General features: G+C 33.7%; 2 protein-coding genes across 4 annotated transcripts in view; one reads left to right on the top strand and one right to left on the bottom strand.

The window, feature by feature from the left end:
* The window catches only part of LOC111059113 (protein FAM214A), a 45969-nt gene extending 44544 nt beyond the window's left edge, over nucleotides 1–1425 (bottom strand). The window contains exon 1 of the mRNA XM_022346733.2: nucleotides 1232–1425. The gene's annotated coding sequence lies outside the window, so the exon portion shown is untranslated. The remainder of the gene's footprint in view (nucleotides 1–1231) is intronic.
* Nucleotides 1426–1723: 298 nt separating this feature from the next.
* Nucleotides 1724–18102, top strand: part of LOC111059114 (transcription initiation factor TFIID subunit 3) — a 28454-nt gene continuing 12075 nt past the window's right edge. Inside the window, exons 1-7 of one of the 3 annotated variants that reach the window (XM_039442712.1) lie at nucleotides 1724–1917; nucleotides 2601–2843; nucleotides 4498–4648; nucleotides 6387–7998; nucleotides 9027–9200; nucleotides 11870–12018; nucleotides 14499–14504. In XM_039442712.1, coding sequence (XP_039298646.1) covers nucleotides 2651–2843; nucleotides 4498–4648; nucleotides 6387–7998; nucleotides 9027–9200; nucleotides 11870–12018; nucleotides 14499–14504 — 2285 coding nt within the window. In that variant the 5' untranslated portion in view covers nucleotides 1724–1917; nucleotides 2601–2650. Of the gene's footprint in view, nucleotides 1918–2600; nucleotides 2844–4480; nucleotides 4649–6386; nucleotides 7999–9026; nucleotides 9201–11869; nucleotides 12019–14498; nucleotides 14505–18102 lie in introns of those variants that run through there. The other 2 variants (XM_039442713.1, XM_039442714.1) reach the window with 2 other exon arrangements.

Raw genomic sequence — 18102 nt, 5'->3', positions numbered from 1 at the left:
CTTTTGAACTAAATTTATTTGAGAATGCCTTGCCAAGCGACATTTTTACAGCTGAGAACAATAATTACATGTTGAACCCAATCCAACAGCTAACAGCTGTTACTAATCGATAAAACGAGTGTTGAAGATGCAACACGCAAAGCTGAATTCGTATATCCGTCCAAGATAGAATAATTATTCATCAATTCAGAAACAATTGATATAAATTTAAATTATTGCATCATCCTAAAAATTTCAGATAAAATAAGTTGCTATGATGTGGCTGGGATATGGTAACATATGGTATTAATCAGACTACCACTCAACAGTTGAGACAGAAATATTTTTGGCAGTTTTAATTTTTTTATCACAATACTTTGTTGAATAAAACAATAAACCTCAAAGTATACCGAAGACAATTATATTTCATCACATACCTTATAGTTTTATTATATGAAAGTCGTCGAGTTTGAAAATTCCAGTAAGAAAATAATAATGAATAAATTTCCTATTTTATTCGTACATATTATATGTGAGATACAATTGCATGGAATTCAAGAGCACAATTTAAAATTCCAAATTTCATACCTACTTGCCAAAACGTAATTACAATGTAAATTACAAGTAGATTATTGCTATTGTTCTCAGATCAATCCATACCAGGATTTTTTTATTTCGATTATTGTACGTCTATAGGTCTGAATTGTCAAGTTTTGGTAGATTTGATAACTACAATATGTTATCATCCTGGAAAATTACTGTGGATATGTCGTAAGAAAAAAATCAACAAATTCTCCATACCTTCTAAGTGAAAACCATCAAACAGATATGAAAAAGACACATAACACTAATTTAAAATCATAAAATAGTTAAATCCTAAATATTTCATATGATTTAAACATTTCTGCTCTCATCTATTAAAGCTCGCTCTCACTGAAGCCCTGAATACCTGAATTTCATAGCTACGATACAATGGACCAGACGGACAAGTTTTGACAGGTGAACAGTAGAACAGCTGATCATGACTGGAAATAAGGACAAAACCTCGATTCAGAGATATTTCAATTATTGAGCTGAGCCACTATAATCATTAAAGAACGACTTTAAGTCATATTTAATAGAATCATTCAGTCAATAAAAAATAATTGAGAAAGCAATAGTTGCATTCAAGAAGCATTAGTTGGGTCTCTGGCAACAGCTGATTCCAATCAGCTCATCAGTACAGTAATAGATTCATTGAACTTTAACTTACCTTATGGTTTATGTCAACTGGTACATATCACAAGCATCCTTTTACGTGATTTGAAAGTCTCCATAGTGAGCAAATTTTAAGTTCACAGAGGAATTATAAGTTAATTGACTTCAATTCACTGGGTACTGTATGTAAATATTACGACTGATTTGGCCAACACTACGAGAGCAGATACGACATTGACTGCTGTCAAAGCCCCTTCTCTTCTTCTACCATGATTGCCAACAAAGCGAGCACAAAGAGCACTAAACCGATCTTGTAATCGATCCAAATCGAGTAAAACATGTCGCTTTGTGTGAATGTTTTGCAGAGTCAAATTCACTTTGAATTTCCAATATGAAGCATTTTTAGTTGATGAAGCTCATGGAAATACCAGACAAGATTGATTATCTACAGCTTTCTTCAACACAAATGAATTTGGCGGGTTTGTCATGTGTGGCAACAATGTATACAAGAATCAGTCAGCTGTTATTATGGCTGAATTTCAGTACAGTAGACTGTCGCCTACGTACACAGCGCACACAGTGCTGTGTTTGTGTACGTTTAGCATTAATTTTACATTTTTCCGACGATTTTCTTCTAATTAGTAATAATATTCTTGACAATCACATATTGTGGGAATGATTATACACAGTTTGTCTCATATGAAGTTAACAAATATGGAACTACACTTGACATCAACTAGGGTATGTGTCTGTTGAAATGTAATATTTCCTGCATCCTAATGATCAGGAATCCTCTTCCAGCATTTTCGTCGAATATGGAATTTTCTGTATGAATCCTCTTAATAGGCCAACAAGTTCTCTTATCCAATTATGGCTGGGATGGATTATGGTGCTAGCATTTTAAGAATAGTGGTTGCTCAGATGTGTGAAACTGTGGGATTTTTCAACTCCAAGCCATTGTCTCTCCAGGCTCTCTCAACCTTGTTGGGAATATTGACAGTAAGGATCATCCTAGATCCAGGGATTGATAGTCAAGTCTTCCAAGCGGAGAGACTATAAATATATAGTGTCAAGAAAGTGGAACGCAAAATCATTGGTAAAAGTCTACATCCTTGAAAAATAGATGTTTGATAATGATGACTTCATAGCAATAAAATCACACATCAAACATTTCTGTTGATGTCTAAAATTCAATGGACACCTGTATAGACTACTAGCCTATAGATTCACCTACCAGTTACGCTACTTCTAGCTAATAAACAACTGAAAGGCATGGAATTAATAGATAGAGCTCAGACCTAACTTGTGCCAAAATAAATTTAGAACCTATCACACATTCTTCACTAATCGACGTACCATAGATTTACCCAAATGCTATTTAATTCTAAAAAAAATAGTTTTTCATAACTTGATTTGTTTTTCAGTTGGACACACACAACCCAATCTCCATGATTTGGGACTGGCTTTCAAAGACATGGGAATCACCACTGATGATCTTAGTGAATACGTTGAATATGTTGCTACAATACCTTCCCAGAGGGAAGTGCCCAAGTATCCAGTGGAGAGAGAATCTCATCTTAATCTGCTCAAACCGGGGAGTCAAGAAGTTGTTACACGTCCAGTGCACATTCACGAACATCTTCCGGCAATGCATCCTGAACTAGAGGGTGAGATCCTATACTTGAAAATGTCACAAGTGAATTTTCTTCTCCATCTGATCATAAATTTTTCCTAAAAGAAAGTATTCATAATTTTTTTTTATTAGCCTATCTTGAAGTTCATTGTGGCATGGACATAGACCTCGTCTTCTAACTTCACTTACACGTTCAGGCTCAAAAGCCTACAAAGAAAGCATAAATCTAGCTGAGGTACAAATATTTGAGTCTACTACTATACCTAGTATTCATATGACAATCATTTATAGGTTCATACCTGCGCTCAGGAATTTCCTCTGCGTATTATGATCGTTCACTTATGCTAATAATGCCATTGTTGAATAGTATTCTGCATTTGGTTTTTCCTTGTATTCATGAAGGAATAAAATGCTATTAAATTATAAAAAGTATATAGAGTTATTTGTATATGCTATTTTTTCGATTCAATATTTTAAAAATTAAATAGTCGAACGATTCTGTGATGTTATTATATGCCGCATCAATTCTTATTTCCTCTCACTTTAGTAGAACAAAAACTGATTGTAACCTATTGTTTATTCAGTGGTCCAGCACTATACAGGGTGTTCTGAAAAAGGTGCCCATAAGTCAGGGCGTGATTCCTCTAATCAAAAGAAGAAAAAAGTTCCAATTAACATAGGTCCGAAAATGATTGGATACCAAGTTATACAGGATGGAAGATTTCAGTTCCCCTGCCGAAACGAAGCTCAACAGAATTTGACTATTTTTCATGCGTTTTGTATGTAATTAGAGATTATTTTTTCAAGGTTGCGTTTGTCTATTATAGACTTATTCTACATCTTTCTCTTCAAAATTAAATTTTCTACAAGTTCTGTAAAAAAATATTTTGTGTTTATTGTACATTTGACATAGTAAATCTGCTTCAAACCTTGAAGGAACTTGTTTTTCGGGGCCAAGTTCTGCGTATTTCGTCACATATCTTGAAAATTACTGTAGCTACAGGTCTGGAAATGGTTTTATTCTATTTTTCAATTCATTTTACATAAAGTACGCTAAAAACAGCCAACAAATACCCGTAGGGCTTCGTTTCGGCAGGGGAACTGAAATCTTCCACCCTGTATAGCTTGGTAACCAAGCATTTTCGGACCTACGTTAATTAGAACTATTTTTCTTCTTTTGATGTGAGGAATCACGCCCTTACTTATGGGCATCTTTTTTCAGAACACTCTCTGAATACCGCTTGCTTACATCCATCACATAATGATAGATGTTGAACTCATTCATAGAATTTCTGTTGTTATCGTAAAGTTCCATAATGAAATATAACATAAAATATATTATCAATTCCACTTATTTATTTGAACACTGGATTGCAGTTTTGTGACTATACAAGGGCACTGTATTTCAAAATCATCATCATCATCATGATTGAGATATTTTTATTATGAATATATTTTATTTCTTCAAGTTTAAGCTTAATTTTATTTCAAATTGTATATAATTTGTGTGTTATGAGAACAATAATGAGGTCTATGGTGCTCTCACATATTGTACCTTTTCAATAATAATAAATAAATATCTATATCTGCATCTGTCCATTATGAGTTCATTGCTACTTACATTTGAAAGCAAATGGTGCACTTTTCCTCTCATAAATTGATAAATTGCAGTATTTTAATTGTTGCAGATGAAGACTATGGAGTGAAAGCGGCCGCTTTAACAGTAGATACTACAATTGCAGAATCAGATTCACCTCCTCTCTCGAGTCCTAAAGCGAATCCTTTCAAGAAACCAGGCGATCCAGTTTCTCTAGAGTCTCCTCAGTTGAAGCGAGTCAGGTAAAACGCATCTTATAAATTCCATCTACGTAAATATTTCAGATTATGATGCAGTGGATCGTTCACGAACATTTATGAAAATTCATGTTCAGGACATTCACATCCTTTCAGAACAGGAACAGCAGTTTTCAAAACCAAAACTTTTTCATTAATATCAGTCCAGAATATGATGTTTTTTCTACATCATTTATATTTATATTTATTTATTCACCAAAAATATTTGCAATACAATGTATATACAAAATTAAGACACGGGATACACCCAAAACAGCTTACATTAAAATGCATAATAATTAATGAAAAACAGTTCAAGCTTGGTAACGAAACTCATAAGACTTTCCAGTCCAAGAAATACTGTAATAGGCTACTTGAGATTTATAATTCAAAAAATTATCAAAATATTAATAAAAACCAATACACCCATTATTTAATAAAAACTCTTCAAATACTGAATTGAATTCGAAAATGTTAAGCCAACACACCCATTTCATGCTTCAATTCCAACCAAATGAACTTTTTAGATTTCAAATTTCACTAGGAGCTATAAATTTCTGTCGATTTACTGGCGTCGATACAAATAAAGCTAAAGTTTGGCCAACCGAGCATAGAGCTAGTGCACGAATCTTCAAACAATCAGACATGTAGGAAGCTTGAGATAATATGTATAAAAAATGTATGAATCCACTCACAGTTCTCATGGCTCCACATCTGTTAAACTAGATATATCGAAGTGCTTAATAATCTTAGGGTCATATATGCACCATCTACATTTGACGCTTATCCGCGATTACATGTATATATGTTTTTTTATATTTTATATAATATATTTTTTCCGGATTTAAACGAACATCTGAAGTTAATGAAAAAGGCTGGATTTATCAGGTATAATAATTATAGAAAAACAAATGGTAGAAAATATAAGTACCAATTAAAATATTGGTATAGAATAATAACATCAATGTAGGTAATAGACGTGAGATCAAAAATTAAAACCTGTCCATGCTGTTACACCTCATAAGATATAAATATGATTTATATTTATGTGGCGGCAAAATTAAACAGAGATAAAATAATAAACTTCATTCAATTAGACACCAATAACCCCATTTTTAATCGAATAATGCAAATTTAAATCCAAAATTTACAGTCCTAGTTCATAAAATCATATGAATACACTAACATATGATCAAAAATAAGAATCTTCAAGCAGTATTTATTTATTTACTTCAAATCACTTGAAATGGCATCAATGTTGGAAAATGTTGTGATAAAATAATTCAAAAAATGTGTCTTGAGCTTACACCACAGGGTCTGTCATTCAACTAACGACTACAATGAGTTCAGCTTCAGAAATAGTGAAAGAAAAGGTACTGAAAAGGGAGGAATTAGCATCCTACATTGTTTGACTAAAATACTCTTGTGCTCACTATAACCTTAGTGTCCGGTTTCCCATTAGGAAACTTTGGACTATATGGTGGAACTACCCTTGGGTCTCCCCACCATTCAAAGCCATACGCTAATAATAATAATAATAATAATACTGAAATACTCATTGAAAAATTGGCGAGTGTCTGTCAGACACTGCATACACCATACATACCGAGGGTCAAACCGAGATGAACTTGATGAATATGGGCCTTAGTTGAGAACAAGCATTCGTTCATTTAGTTCAGCCCCATCCAAGGAGAACGTGGATTATGTATTGAATTAATAAAGGGTCCATATTTTATTGTTTCAGATCAACTCTAGAAGAGGAAGGTCGACCTCTGCGTGAAATCAGTAGTGTAATGATGACTACTTCAGGCTTTTTATCACCTGCTCGCGAAGGAAAACTGCCTGAAGCCCGTACTCCCACCCCATCAGTAGACTTTTTAGCGGCTCAATCCTCAACCAGCTCCCCTCAAACCTCCTTTGGTCCCTCCTCCTATCCCACAGTTCCACCTGAAGTAAAAGGCGAGAAAAAGATAAAGAAAAAACCGTTCATCGAACCTGTTAGGAAGGTAGATGAACCTAAAGAAAAGGATCACTTGCCAGATTCGATTAATGATGATGACGATTCTAAGGTTAAAAAGTTGGTCGGTATGAAAGAGCTATCGAAACTTAAAGCTTTGAAATCTTTGAAAATTATGTCACAACATTCCAATCCCAACATCACTAGCAATACTCTTAAACATCTGCCGAAAATTCCCAAATTCAGACAAAATAACCCAACATCTGGTGCGAATCCTGTGCTTAGTATGACTTCAAAAATAAAGAAGTTTTCTAATACCGGTAGCGGTTTTGTAAAAATGCATCATGATGGACCATCGTCTGTTATATCTCAACAGAAATTCAATCCATTTGAGAAGATCAAATCTAATACTAGTATTAGTAGTAGTAGTTCAACATCTATGAATATAGATGGAAAACTAACTACGGAACCAGATAGGCAAAAATTGAATATATTTAAGAAAATATCGAAAGTAAAGGAAGACAAATTTGTAGATCATAGTGAGAAATTCGAGTCTAAAGATTCACGTGAGTCAATATCGATGGCGGGAAGAATGTCTTCCATTTCGGAGGTGATAGAGTCGGTTGTGCAGCGCAGCATGAAAGAGTCATTAGAGCCTTCACCTTTCACACCTGTAGCCTCGCATTCGGACAATGTCTACTCGGATAATGACACATTTATGTACGATTCGCCACCTGGCACACCGCGCACTCCCGAAGTAATCATGCCTTCTCTTAAGAAGAGCGAAACGAAAAAACGCAAACGGGATAAAGGCAAGGATAGAAAGGAGAAATTCATGAATTTCCCTCCAAGCCCTAAGATGAAATGTGAACCGCTGGAGACTGAAATAATCGAGAAACCGAAGACACCCGAGATAGAAACTGTACACGATAATATACCGATTTTACCAACGCCTTCGCCGGTGTTTCCGTATTTCCCCAGTTTCCCCCCAGCTCCTGGTCTTATTCCACCTCCTATTTCCGGCCTCTTTCCTCCCAGATTCAATCTAGACAAACATGGGGCCCTCATCCCTCAACATATCACACCCCCTCATCTTCCACCCCGTCCTGAGCCAAAACCTTTCCCTCCTCCATTAAAAAAACACTATGTTCCTCCTCCTCCTCCTAAACCTCTTACTCCTCCTTCTCCTCCTCCTGCTCCTCCTAGGCCTCTTACCCCTCCTCCTCCTCCATTGCCTACTACTCCCACTCTCCTCCCTCCTGTATTAGCAGCCCCTGCACCAATACCGCACGCGAAAACTGAAATTGTAGAAAAGCCTGTTGTAGTCAAAGAAAAGGAGAAGGTTAAAGAAGAAAAGGAGAAAGTCAGAGAAGAAAAGGAGAAAGTTAAAGAAGAAAAGGTGAGTAACCAAACTTGTTTTTTAGCTGTGCATAGGGATAAATGAATAAATAATTTCATTTTTGGACAGTTTCATCCATCAAATTTCCTTCTATTAGTTCTTTGGTCAATATTTGCTATGTATATAGCTTTAATTGGATATTTGAAATAATTATTAGGCCTATACATTAAGAATAAATAATTGAATTTATTTCCTCTAGAAAAACTATTCCAATTATATTTATAATTAAAACAGTTATAATTAACTAGTTCACTTAATTATCTACTGCAAGTGACAATATTTTCACTGAATAATATACGATATAATGGGCTGTAAACTTTGTCCTGCTAAAACACTCAGCTGATTGGTATACCCAATTCAATTCATTTATTGCCAATTTAGAATATTCAAGACATATTCAAACTCTTCATAATATGACATATCATTAAAAATTTAAATAAACATAATTATTCATACATATACTTAAATAAAATAAAATATAAAATCTAGGCATCACCAGCAAAAAGAAACTCATTGCCCGCTGGTGAGAGTTGCAAAACAGTAAAATAAAAACATAATATTTCGAAATAATTCAGAAAATAAAGGTTCAAATTTAACTAATAATTACAGTAGAAACTTCAGAACAGTAGAAAAATCAACAAATAATGTGCAGAGAAAACACTATAAAATAAAAATAAAGAAAATTAAATTATATTAAACCGCTATATTTAATGTAAAAAAATATTCTCTCTTAATCCACTCTTTCAAGCTCTTTTTACTAATTTTGAAATCTAAATCAAAAGGTATTTTGATCAAAGGTATTTCAATTGGACTCATGATCAATTTTTATCATTTAAAACATGCTCTTTAGATCAAAATACTTTATTTAGCGGATTGATGAGTCATCTTGCTTCCATAATTTGATAAGTTATATATTTGTTCGTTCATTGCATGCATGTTTATAATTTTCGTAGTCTAACAATGAAGTGCTAGAGTATTGCATATTTCGGGCTACCTCGATAATTCATGTGTTTTCTTTATCATTGCAGAAGAAGGATAAGGAACATAGGAAAGATAAGAAAGACAAAATAAAGAAGAAGAAAGACAAGAAAGATAAAATTAAGAATAAAGACAAGAGTCTTAAGAAAAAAGAAAAATTAAGGAAAGAGAAAGCACGTGAGAAAAAGGAGAGAAGAAGAGAAGAAAAACGACGTGAGAAGGAGGTAAGTGTAATTTTTTCAGTAATAAAAAATCGATTTCAAGTTTCAAAAGATAACTAATTTATCAGATTACTTCAGGGACGCAACAGTCGAGGACTGCGACATTTGAGGACTGATTTTTAGTCCTCTACGGTTGAGTCCTCAAATGTCGGGGATGTGCAAAAATTAAAGGGTCCTCAACTGTCGCCTGGCGCAGGCAACATTTGAGGACTCTTTATCAGGAGTCCTCTACGGTCGCAGTCCTCAACTGTCGGGGCTGTTCAAAAATTAAAGAGTCGCTTGCAGGAGGCGACAGTTGAGGACACATCCTACTTGTTAAGTTAGCGCCTGCGAGCTATGAGTCAGTGGATGAAGGAGGTTATGTCGGCTTGTACAATCTGTCTTTTTGATCTGTCTTGCGTGCTCGTAATAAAGTATTGTCTTCAACTAAATGTGTTTCATATCTTTAAGGCTGTGCAAAGGCTAAAAAATAATAAACCTTCTACTAGTGATATTTTTTAAAGTTTTTCGATTTGTATATCATCAAGCTATCAAAATGAAAAAGTTTTCAGGAAAACAATTTTTTTCCGATCATTACTTTTTGAGATATGAGCGCCCAAAGTTTAAATTTTTGGGACATAACATTTCAAATTCGGTAAGAGATAGATCCTTGAGATTTAGAGGATAGATTCTCATGATATTGTTGATCTAGTAAAACAAAAATTTTCTTTAAAGATAAATTTTTAAGAAAATTATTTAATTTTCCAAAAATAACTTCTAGATGAGTTAATGACCAAAAATAACTTCTAGTTGAGTTAATTTTGGTCATTTTTGGTAAATTGAATAATTTTCTTAAAAATTGATATTTAAAGAAAATTTTTGTTTTACTAGATCAAAAATATCATGAAGAATCTATCCTCTAAATCTCATGGATTTATCTCTTACCAAATTTGAAATGCTGTCCCAAAAATTAAAACTTTAGCCGCTCATATTACAAAAATTAATGATCGGAAAAAATATTTTCCTGAGAAAACTTTTTCATTTTTACAAATCGAAAAACTTTGAAAAAAATATCACCAGTAGAAAGTTTATTTTTAGCCTTTGTACAGTTTTAATATTCACATACCCTATACTACTGTGATACCAGACTGTACCTGTACTAATGGGTAAGTGCGCTCGTTTACAATGGCCGGGGTATTAAAAGTTTTTTTGCATCTTCATCTTCATAGAAATGCTATGTGAATTTTACGTTTTTATCATATCCAATCTTATAATGTTGTCTTCCGTAGTACGCATTGAAGTGTGAATTTCCTCCATTTCTTAAACATAGATTTGTAATCTACAATGTAGGCCTACTGAGAATTTGTCATCCAAGTATCAAATGGTATCTACGAGTTTGAAATTGTTTTATGAAGAAGCAGCTATGGTATATTTACAGTTGTAAAGTTGCAATACTTATTCATAAGATGGGAGGAATAATGGGATATAAGATTGCTGGCAAATCCATATTAATTATTGAAAGAATAAGACTTTGATATTGTCAATACCACTTTTATTTATTCGAAAATTAATTCATATTCAGTACCAGGTTTCATGGTATTAATTAAATGATAATTCTTTTGGTGCTGTTTCCCATTATGTAGACTTTGCAAATTCGGTTATAAACATCGACGAACCTGTGTTCAAATACTGAACGGCCGAACTGTTGTCTGGTATAAAAGTAGGATGTGTCCTCAACTGCGCCTAGCGCAGGCGACATTTGAGGACTCTTACCAAGAGTCTACTACGGTCGCAATCTTCATCTGTCGGAGGCCTCCACTGTCGCTTCTGTGCTTTTATAAGCAGAAGAGTCCTTTTCTGTCGGTGGCCTCGTTCGACATCGACCCGATTACTTCACTTGCTAACTTTCTAAAAACTTTTACTCCAATGTTTTCAAACATTGATCCCTATCACGTAACATAATTTAAACTTGTGTGGGGTTTTGGACAATGACATAAATGAAACGCTTGAATGTTGAATTTGTTATCCGAATTACAATTGAGATCATTATTCCTATAATAAAAGGTGATGTGTTAGCTATCTATTTTGAATAACCGACTTCAATTTGGCACAACCAGTCTTTAATGAAATATTTTGTGTGGATGATGCTCACATAAGCTTGTTGCTTGTGTGTGGGTAATGAAATGAGATTATCAAACGTCCATGCCCCGTGACGGGATTCGAACCCACGACCAGGCAGCGCTAGCAGACGGAAAGTTGTGACTTTTTAATTCAAAGTTCAAATTAATATTGGAAAAGAAAGGATTCACAACTTAGGATTAGTTCAAGCTTAATATTCTGGCCAATCCGTTTTCCTATAATACTAAGTATGTTATAATGTTATTGTTTATCTCGGTGTCTTATTGTAATTCGGTGTGTAATAAAAATAACCAAATATCATATAAAACAGGAGAACGTCACTGATAATTTAAAAAAATCACAGGTGACAGGAAGAGGTTTTTACATTTACTATAAAAAAGACAGGCGACTTTTGCTAGAAAGCTCTGTAAAGTTTTTTTCGTTTGAAAATATTTTCACTTCAATGTTTGTTGCACTTATTGATTGTTGAAATTCATCAGTGACTTTTATGAAACTGGCCCCTAAAGTCAAAAAATAGTAATTTCTTGTCTAATTTTTTAAAATTCAACTTCCAGAGGGAACAATCAGCGCAATCTACAGCATCTGAAAAACCAGCAGTTGATGTGACACCATCGGTCTCAAATGCCAATGTGCCAAAGATCACATTGAAGCTGGGACCTCAGTCCCCACAGCCGTTTCCATCTGAAACGCCACATCGCAAAATGTGAGTTTTATTTTTTTTTTAATCAACTTAATCTGATCCTCGTTATGAGAGAAATATCGCTTTTCATTATTTCCATTGTGAAAGATGTGATACGGATGAGTGGAGAATCCTCATCCCATTGATAACTTCAAAGTTATCTGTGGGCAAGTTATTATCGGTCCCGGCTGATATATAACAGTCGAGCTCATGAGGCACATTGACGGCTCAAAGTATATATATTATTCTGGCGAGGTGGACTTCCGTCAGTGACTCCCCATCAATAAACTTTGAAGTGACAAAAATGAATTGTGTATGCTCATATCAGAATGGTATAAAAGTTATGGCTGTACCAATATTAATTGATTAATTTGATATTATTAACACTGGCATGCATTTCACAGCAGTGTGTTTCACTCACAAGAACACTAACACTAATATTTATCATCACCGTAATTTTATTAAAAATATGGTAATCGAGACTGAATAAATTTATAAATTCAACACTGCTTTCAGTAATAGTTATTTGTGCAACTAGTGCGCAAAGTGACAGTTTGCTGCACTGAAAGAAACGTTTACGCCCGAGCCGTAGGCGAGGGCGGAATGGCTTCTTGAGTGCAGCAGAGGAACTTTGCGCATGTATTTCACATTTAATTTTTCCTACAGTTACCATTGAATATGAAAAGTGGGTAATTATGGGCGAAATTGCCTGAAATGCATCAAAAGTTTTTCTGTGTAATTTTATTATTAATAAATAAAATAGAATAATGTATTTGTGTTTGAATGGCGGGGCGGCTGTGTGCTGTGTGGGTGGTGGCTGTCCTCGGTGTCCATGTCCTTGTCCATCGTTATTATTATAATAACAGTCACTGTTACCAACTTAATTTTGATTTTGCTGCACTGGTGCTTCATATAACCTACTAACTATTTTGCGTTGCCATGTTGCAAATCTGGAGTGCGGAAAAAAAAATTTCCTACAGTTACCTTGAAAAGTGGCCATTCCTGCACTGATTACAGAACGCAAAGAATCACTTTTCCGCCCTAGTGCGGGAAAAAATTTTCCTGCACTCCAGATTTACAACATGGCAACGCAAAATAGTTAGTAGGTTATATGGAGCACCAGTGCAGCAACATCAAAATTAAGTTGGTAACTGTGACTGTGGTATAGTGAGGTCCATGTTATAAGAGTCTTGAGGTGGTGGACAACAGTGGATGACAGCCACCACATTGAGCACACAGCCGCCCCGCTATTCAAACACTACTACATTATTCTATTTTATTTATTAATAATGAAATTACACAGATATACATTTGATGGATTTCAGGCAATTTTACCCATAATTACCCACTTTTCATATTCAATGGTAACTGTAGGAAAAACTTGATGTGAAATACGTGCGCAAAGTTCCTCTGCTGCACTCAAGAAACCATTCCGCCCTCGCCTACGGCTCGGGCGTAAACGTTTCTTTCGGTGCAGCAAATTGTCACTTTGCGCACTAGTTGCACAAATAACTATTCCCGCACTAGAGCGGAAAAGTGATTCTTTGCGTTCTGTAATCAGTGCAGCAATGACCACTTTCCACGGTAACTGTAGGAAAAATATATTGAAGAATTGTTCCATAATGTTAAAAAACACAATATGTTGAGTATTGAAACCTAATTTTTCAGTTAATAAATCCATCCCCTGAAAAAATTATTAATTGTTCCAAAATCTATCCCTTAAATCTAGTGGATGGATCCATCTCAAATAATGAGTAGAAAATAAACATGTTGTGTTCTTACTCCATTGATAAATATATTTTTATACAGATTTTCACTCACAATGACACTACTCTCAGAATGTCCTGTGATTGATAAAAACGACCATAGCCTGCTAGTAAAGCCATATTGACTGTCTTTAGGTTTTTAATTTCATATCACTAGTTTTGCATTACAGTCTGGTACCTAATACCAGTATTTTAGCAGCGTAGAATGAAATTTTTGTCACTATAAATTTGCAGGTCATTTGATTGTATGCTATTGGAAGTCACTTGAAAGTCAAAATATTCCAAGACACTCATGCACAAAACAAACTCTTACACTCTAGACTTCGCACATATTCATTCTGAATTAGTCTTACAATAATTAATCCGTTCATATGAAGTCTTTCCACATTAATCCTTTATGACTTGATAATTAGTCACTTAGTCACTAGGATTTGAAATAACTTTGGCCATAATAATTCCCTATAATATATTATAGTGTTTGTTATTAGGATATGTGAACATTCCATTTTTAATGTTCACCAAAGCTATTCAGATGCATGTTCTCAGTCAACAAGATTGTATTCAAAACTACTTACAACTTTATCTAATTTATCAGTTAAAATTTAACTTGGATGACAGTTTTGTTTGGTTGATGATTCAATGTTTATGAGCTCAAGAAATTACTTGATTGTTCGTTTAAAAATATTTTCACTACTATGTGTAAATTTTAATATTATGTTTATTGCACTCATCGGATAGGCGAAGGTAAAATAATTATAAATAAACATTTCAAATGTATTTCCTATTAACAGTATGTCTTGCATAAGTTTACTGTTTTCTGATTCGATGAATGCCCTGAATGCGTTATACAGTACTTCTATTAATGCATTGTCTTACTTTCAAGAAATATTCTTGTAAAATTTATAAGTTTAATTTTTACTATCAATGCATTGTCTTCATTCCAAGAAATATTCTTGTAATATTTAGGAGTATACCCTACCTTTATCTGAATCTGACTGTCTCTTTCAACTTCTCTTCTACTCCTGATTCTATTATTTTTAAATCTTCTCTATCAACTGTTATTTATGATTGGTTTGTTGATGACATTAGTATCTGTCAATTTCTTCCATTCGACTAAGGAGACTTGGAGACATTATAATAGAAAATATTCAATAATTTATCTTGCATGAAGATGAATAATGAACTCACTTCCCATTAGAAAAATACACAATATACAAAACTGTAAAATTAATTTCATAAAAAGAATAACTGACAAAATAACTTTTCCTTCACTGCCTCCACTAATTATAACCCTGCTCCGGAAGTTTACAAATGTTAAGTAGTTTAAGCCAGCAAAGCACATTTGTTTCTAAGTTTAAAGAAATATTAAGCTATAAAGTATGTAATTATATTATACTAGAAAGTATTCCATATTTTTCAATAGTTCTTGTGAAATTAGGAGAGATTATTTCCTACCTACAGTTATTTCATCGAAGGGAGAGCCTTTGACTCGTATCCGCCGTTAAATGCTGGTCTCTTAAATACCAGTTCACAATGCTTTCATTCTCACTGAATCACGTACTGTGCTTATTCAGTTGAGTCTATGACAAAGATGTTAGGTATCCACTGTGAATCGGTTTTGCTGCTTCAAGAGCACGCTCATGTTTGTTCACGTCATCTCTCGGCCCCCAGAACAGACTATAATATCACTGGGTCTTTGAAGTATCACTGTTATAAAACTTATGTAACACAATTCTAATCCAGAAAGTAAAATAAGAGATGTTTTGGACTGATATTTATGATCATTGAAAATGGTACGATATATTCATTTCCTATATCGCGGTCAAGTGGTGGAGTGAACATTACTGTTCAAACTTCGCCACATCCACAAACAAAAAAGTCATTCTATTCTATAGTGCGAGGAAATGTATTTATATATCCTATCTACTTGATTCCTTCGTAATATTCTTCTACTATAGAGCCTGTTGAAAAAATGTATAGTCACCTCGCATGAAAACTGCATTTCACACTGATTTGATAGTATAATGTAGCTTGTAGAATCCCAATGATTGAATGCAACAAGCATCTAATATATATTAAGTTGGACTACACAATCCTAAATCCGCATAATTTATTATTTTTTTGTTGAATTATCATCAGCTGAAAGTGTTAATCAGCTAACTTTTGCCAATTTGCAAGAAAGGTAACTCATTGAATTAGAAGTGTAAAGAAATAAATTAACAGTTGCATTAATTCATTCACTTGAATAATAATGTCACATTTAAATTTAGTGCATTGTATTGTGTTTCATCAATGTACTGACAATATTTTCTCGACTTGATTCTACAACTGCCAATATTGTTATGATCGACTGCAATTAAATGCATGTTCTGCTGGTATTGTCATCATGCATGTTAAGTAGGACTTGAAGTGTCTTCTTGGGAATGGTACACTCTTCTTCTGGCCCTTAGTGAATGTTCAATTTACTCCCTCATTGATTATTTCTCTGATGAAAACTGCTGTCTTTTTTATTTTCAATGCCAAGACTGTTCTTCTTAGTGATGATCCTATACGAACCATCAAAAACAATAATGGCTTTGTTCTTGTCTTATGAACCTGTTATTATTCTAAAAATAGAAATCAAATAGAAAAATAGTATATTAAGGCTGTTCAAAGGCTAAAAATAAACTTTCTACTCGTGATATTTTTCCAAGTTTTTCGATTTGTACATCATTAAGCTATCAAAATGAAAAAGTTTTCTCAGGAAAACATTTTTTTCCGATCATTATTTTTTGAGATATCAACGCCTGGAGTTTGAATTTTTGGTACAGAACATTTCAAATTCGGTAAAATATAAATCCATGAGATTTAGAAGATGGATTCTTCATGGTATTGTTGATCTAGTTAAACAAAAATTTTCTGAAAATATCAATTTTTGAAAAAGTTATTCAATTTACCAAAAATAACTCAACTGAAAGTTATTTTTGGTTATTTTTAGTAAATTGAATAAATATCTTAAAAATTGATATTTTCAGAAATTTTTTGTTTTACTAGATCAACTATACCATGAAAATCCTCCAAATCTCATGGATTTATCTCTTACCGAATTTGAAATGTTCTGTCTCGAAAATTTAAACTTTAGGCGTTCATATCCGAGAAAACTTTTTCATTTTGATAGCTTGATGATTTACAAATCGGAAAACTTTGAAAAATATCACAAGTAGAAAGTTTATTTTTAGCCTTTGCACAGCCTTAAAGCAAATAGTTTTATCATATCTTGTTTCATTCTAAAAATAGAAACCAAATAGAAAAATAGTATATTAATAAAAAAATATGTAGTGAAATTTGTTGAATAAGAATAGAAACACTACAGCTGAAGATTTGTTGGTTCCAACACGAAACTGCAGTCCTTTGTACAAGTCTAATAAATGTGTATGTGACAAAAATAAAACTGTGTTTTTCAAGAAATATAGTATTTTCATATCCTCTTTGGTATTAGGTACTAAATAACCCGAATTCCCAGGAAGTTGGCAGTCTACGATTACAGAGATCTTCAGTCAGCAATGTTTATCAAGATTAATTTTTATTGCTTACTGAGTTACTCTGGTACAGTGTTTTACAGCACCAGTAGACTCTACAGTACTACTACAGTAGAAGCTAAGATTCTTCTTCCAAAATTATACTGTATGAGCAGAATTTTTCTACTTTTATACCGACATAATTTCAATGATTTAGAAACAGTATATTAAATCACAGGACTTCTGAATAATAGACTGCATATCTGTATAAAAGTGAACACCCTTGGGTAAATATCAGTTCTGAATGTATCAAGAAATCATCATATTTATTGTCTGAACCATCATTTTGGAAAGCTTTTTCAGGGGTGGAATATTGAAGATCACACAATGGGTCGATTTAATAAAAGCCATAATCTAGTGACTAGGAACTAGTCCATTAGCATAGCCACCTCTAATACAAGGCCCCGGCCTACGATATTTCAACGTCGCAGTGTAGGCCTGGAAACTAATATATGATTGGTGAAAAAGATCAGCTGGTATTTTTTTTAATCTTTTTCACCAATCATGTATTAGATTCTAGGCCTACACTGCAACGTTGCAATATCGTATGCCGGGGCCTTGTATATTAGAGGTGGCTATGCCATTAGTTCTAGCTATTGCTAAAATTCAGTTGAATAATCAAGTGATAGTTTTATAGGCTAAAATTCTTAAGCAAATGATAAATCAGTCAGGTGATTAAGATTATACAGCTGACTCAACAATGCTAGCTTTTCGACCCATTTTGTTAGTACCGTCGAATAGAAAATTCAATGTTTAGACTTATGACCATCATGTTGATTTACAGT

This window comes from Nilaparvata lugens, chromosome X (genome assembly GCF_014356525.2).
Source record: "Nilaparvata lugens isolate BPH chromosome X, ASM1435652v1, whole genome shotgun sequence".
In the NCBI taxonomy this organism is placed as follows: domain Eukaryota; kingdom Metazoa; phylum Arthropoda; class Insecta; order Hemiptera; family Delphacidae; genus Nilaparvata; species Nilaparvata lugens.
The sequence above is the reverse complement of the archived record's forward strand: the minus strand, read 5'-3'. Positions and strand labels throughout refer to the sequence as shown.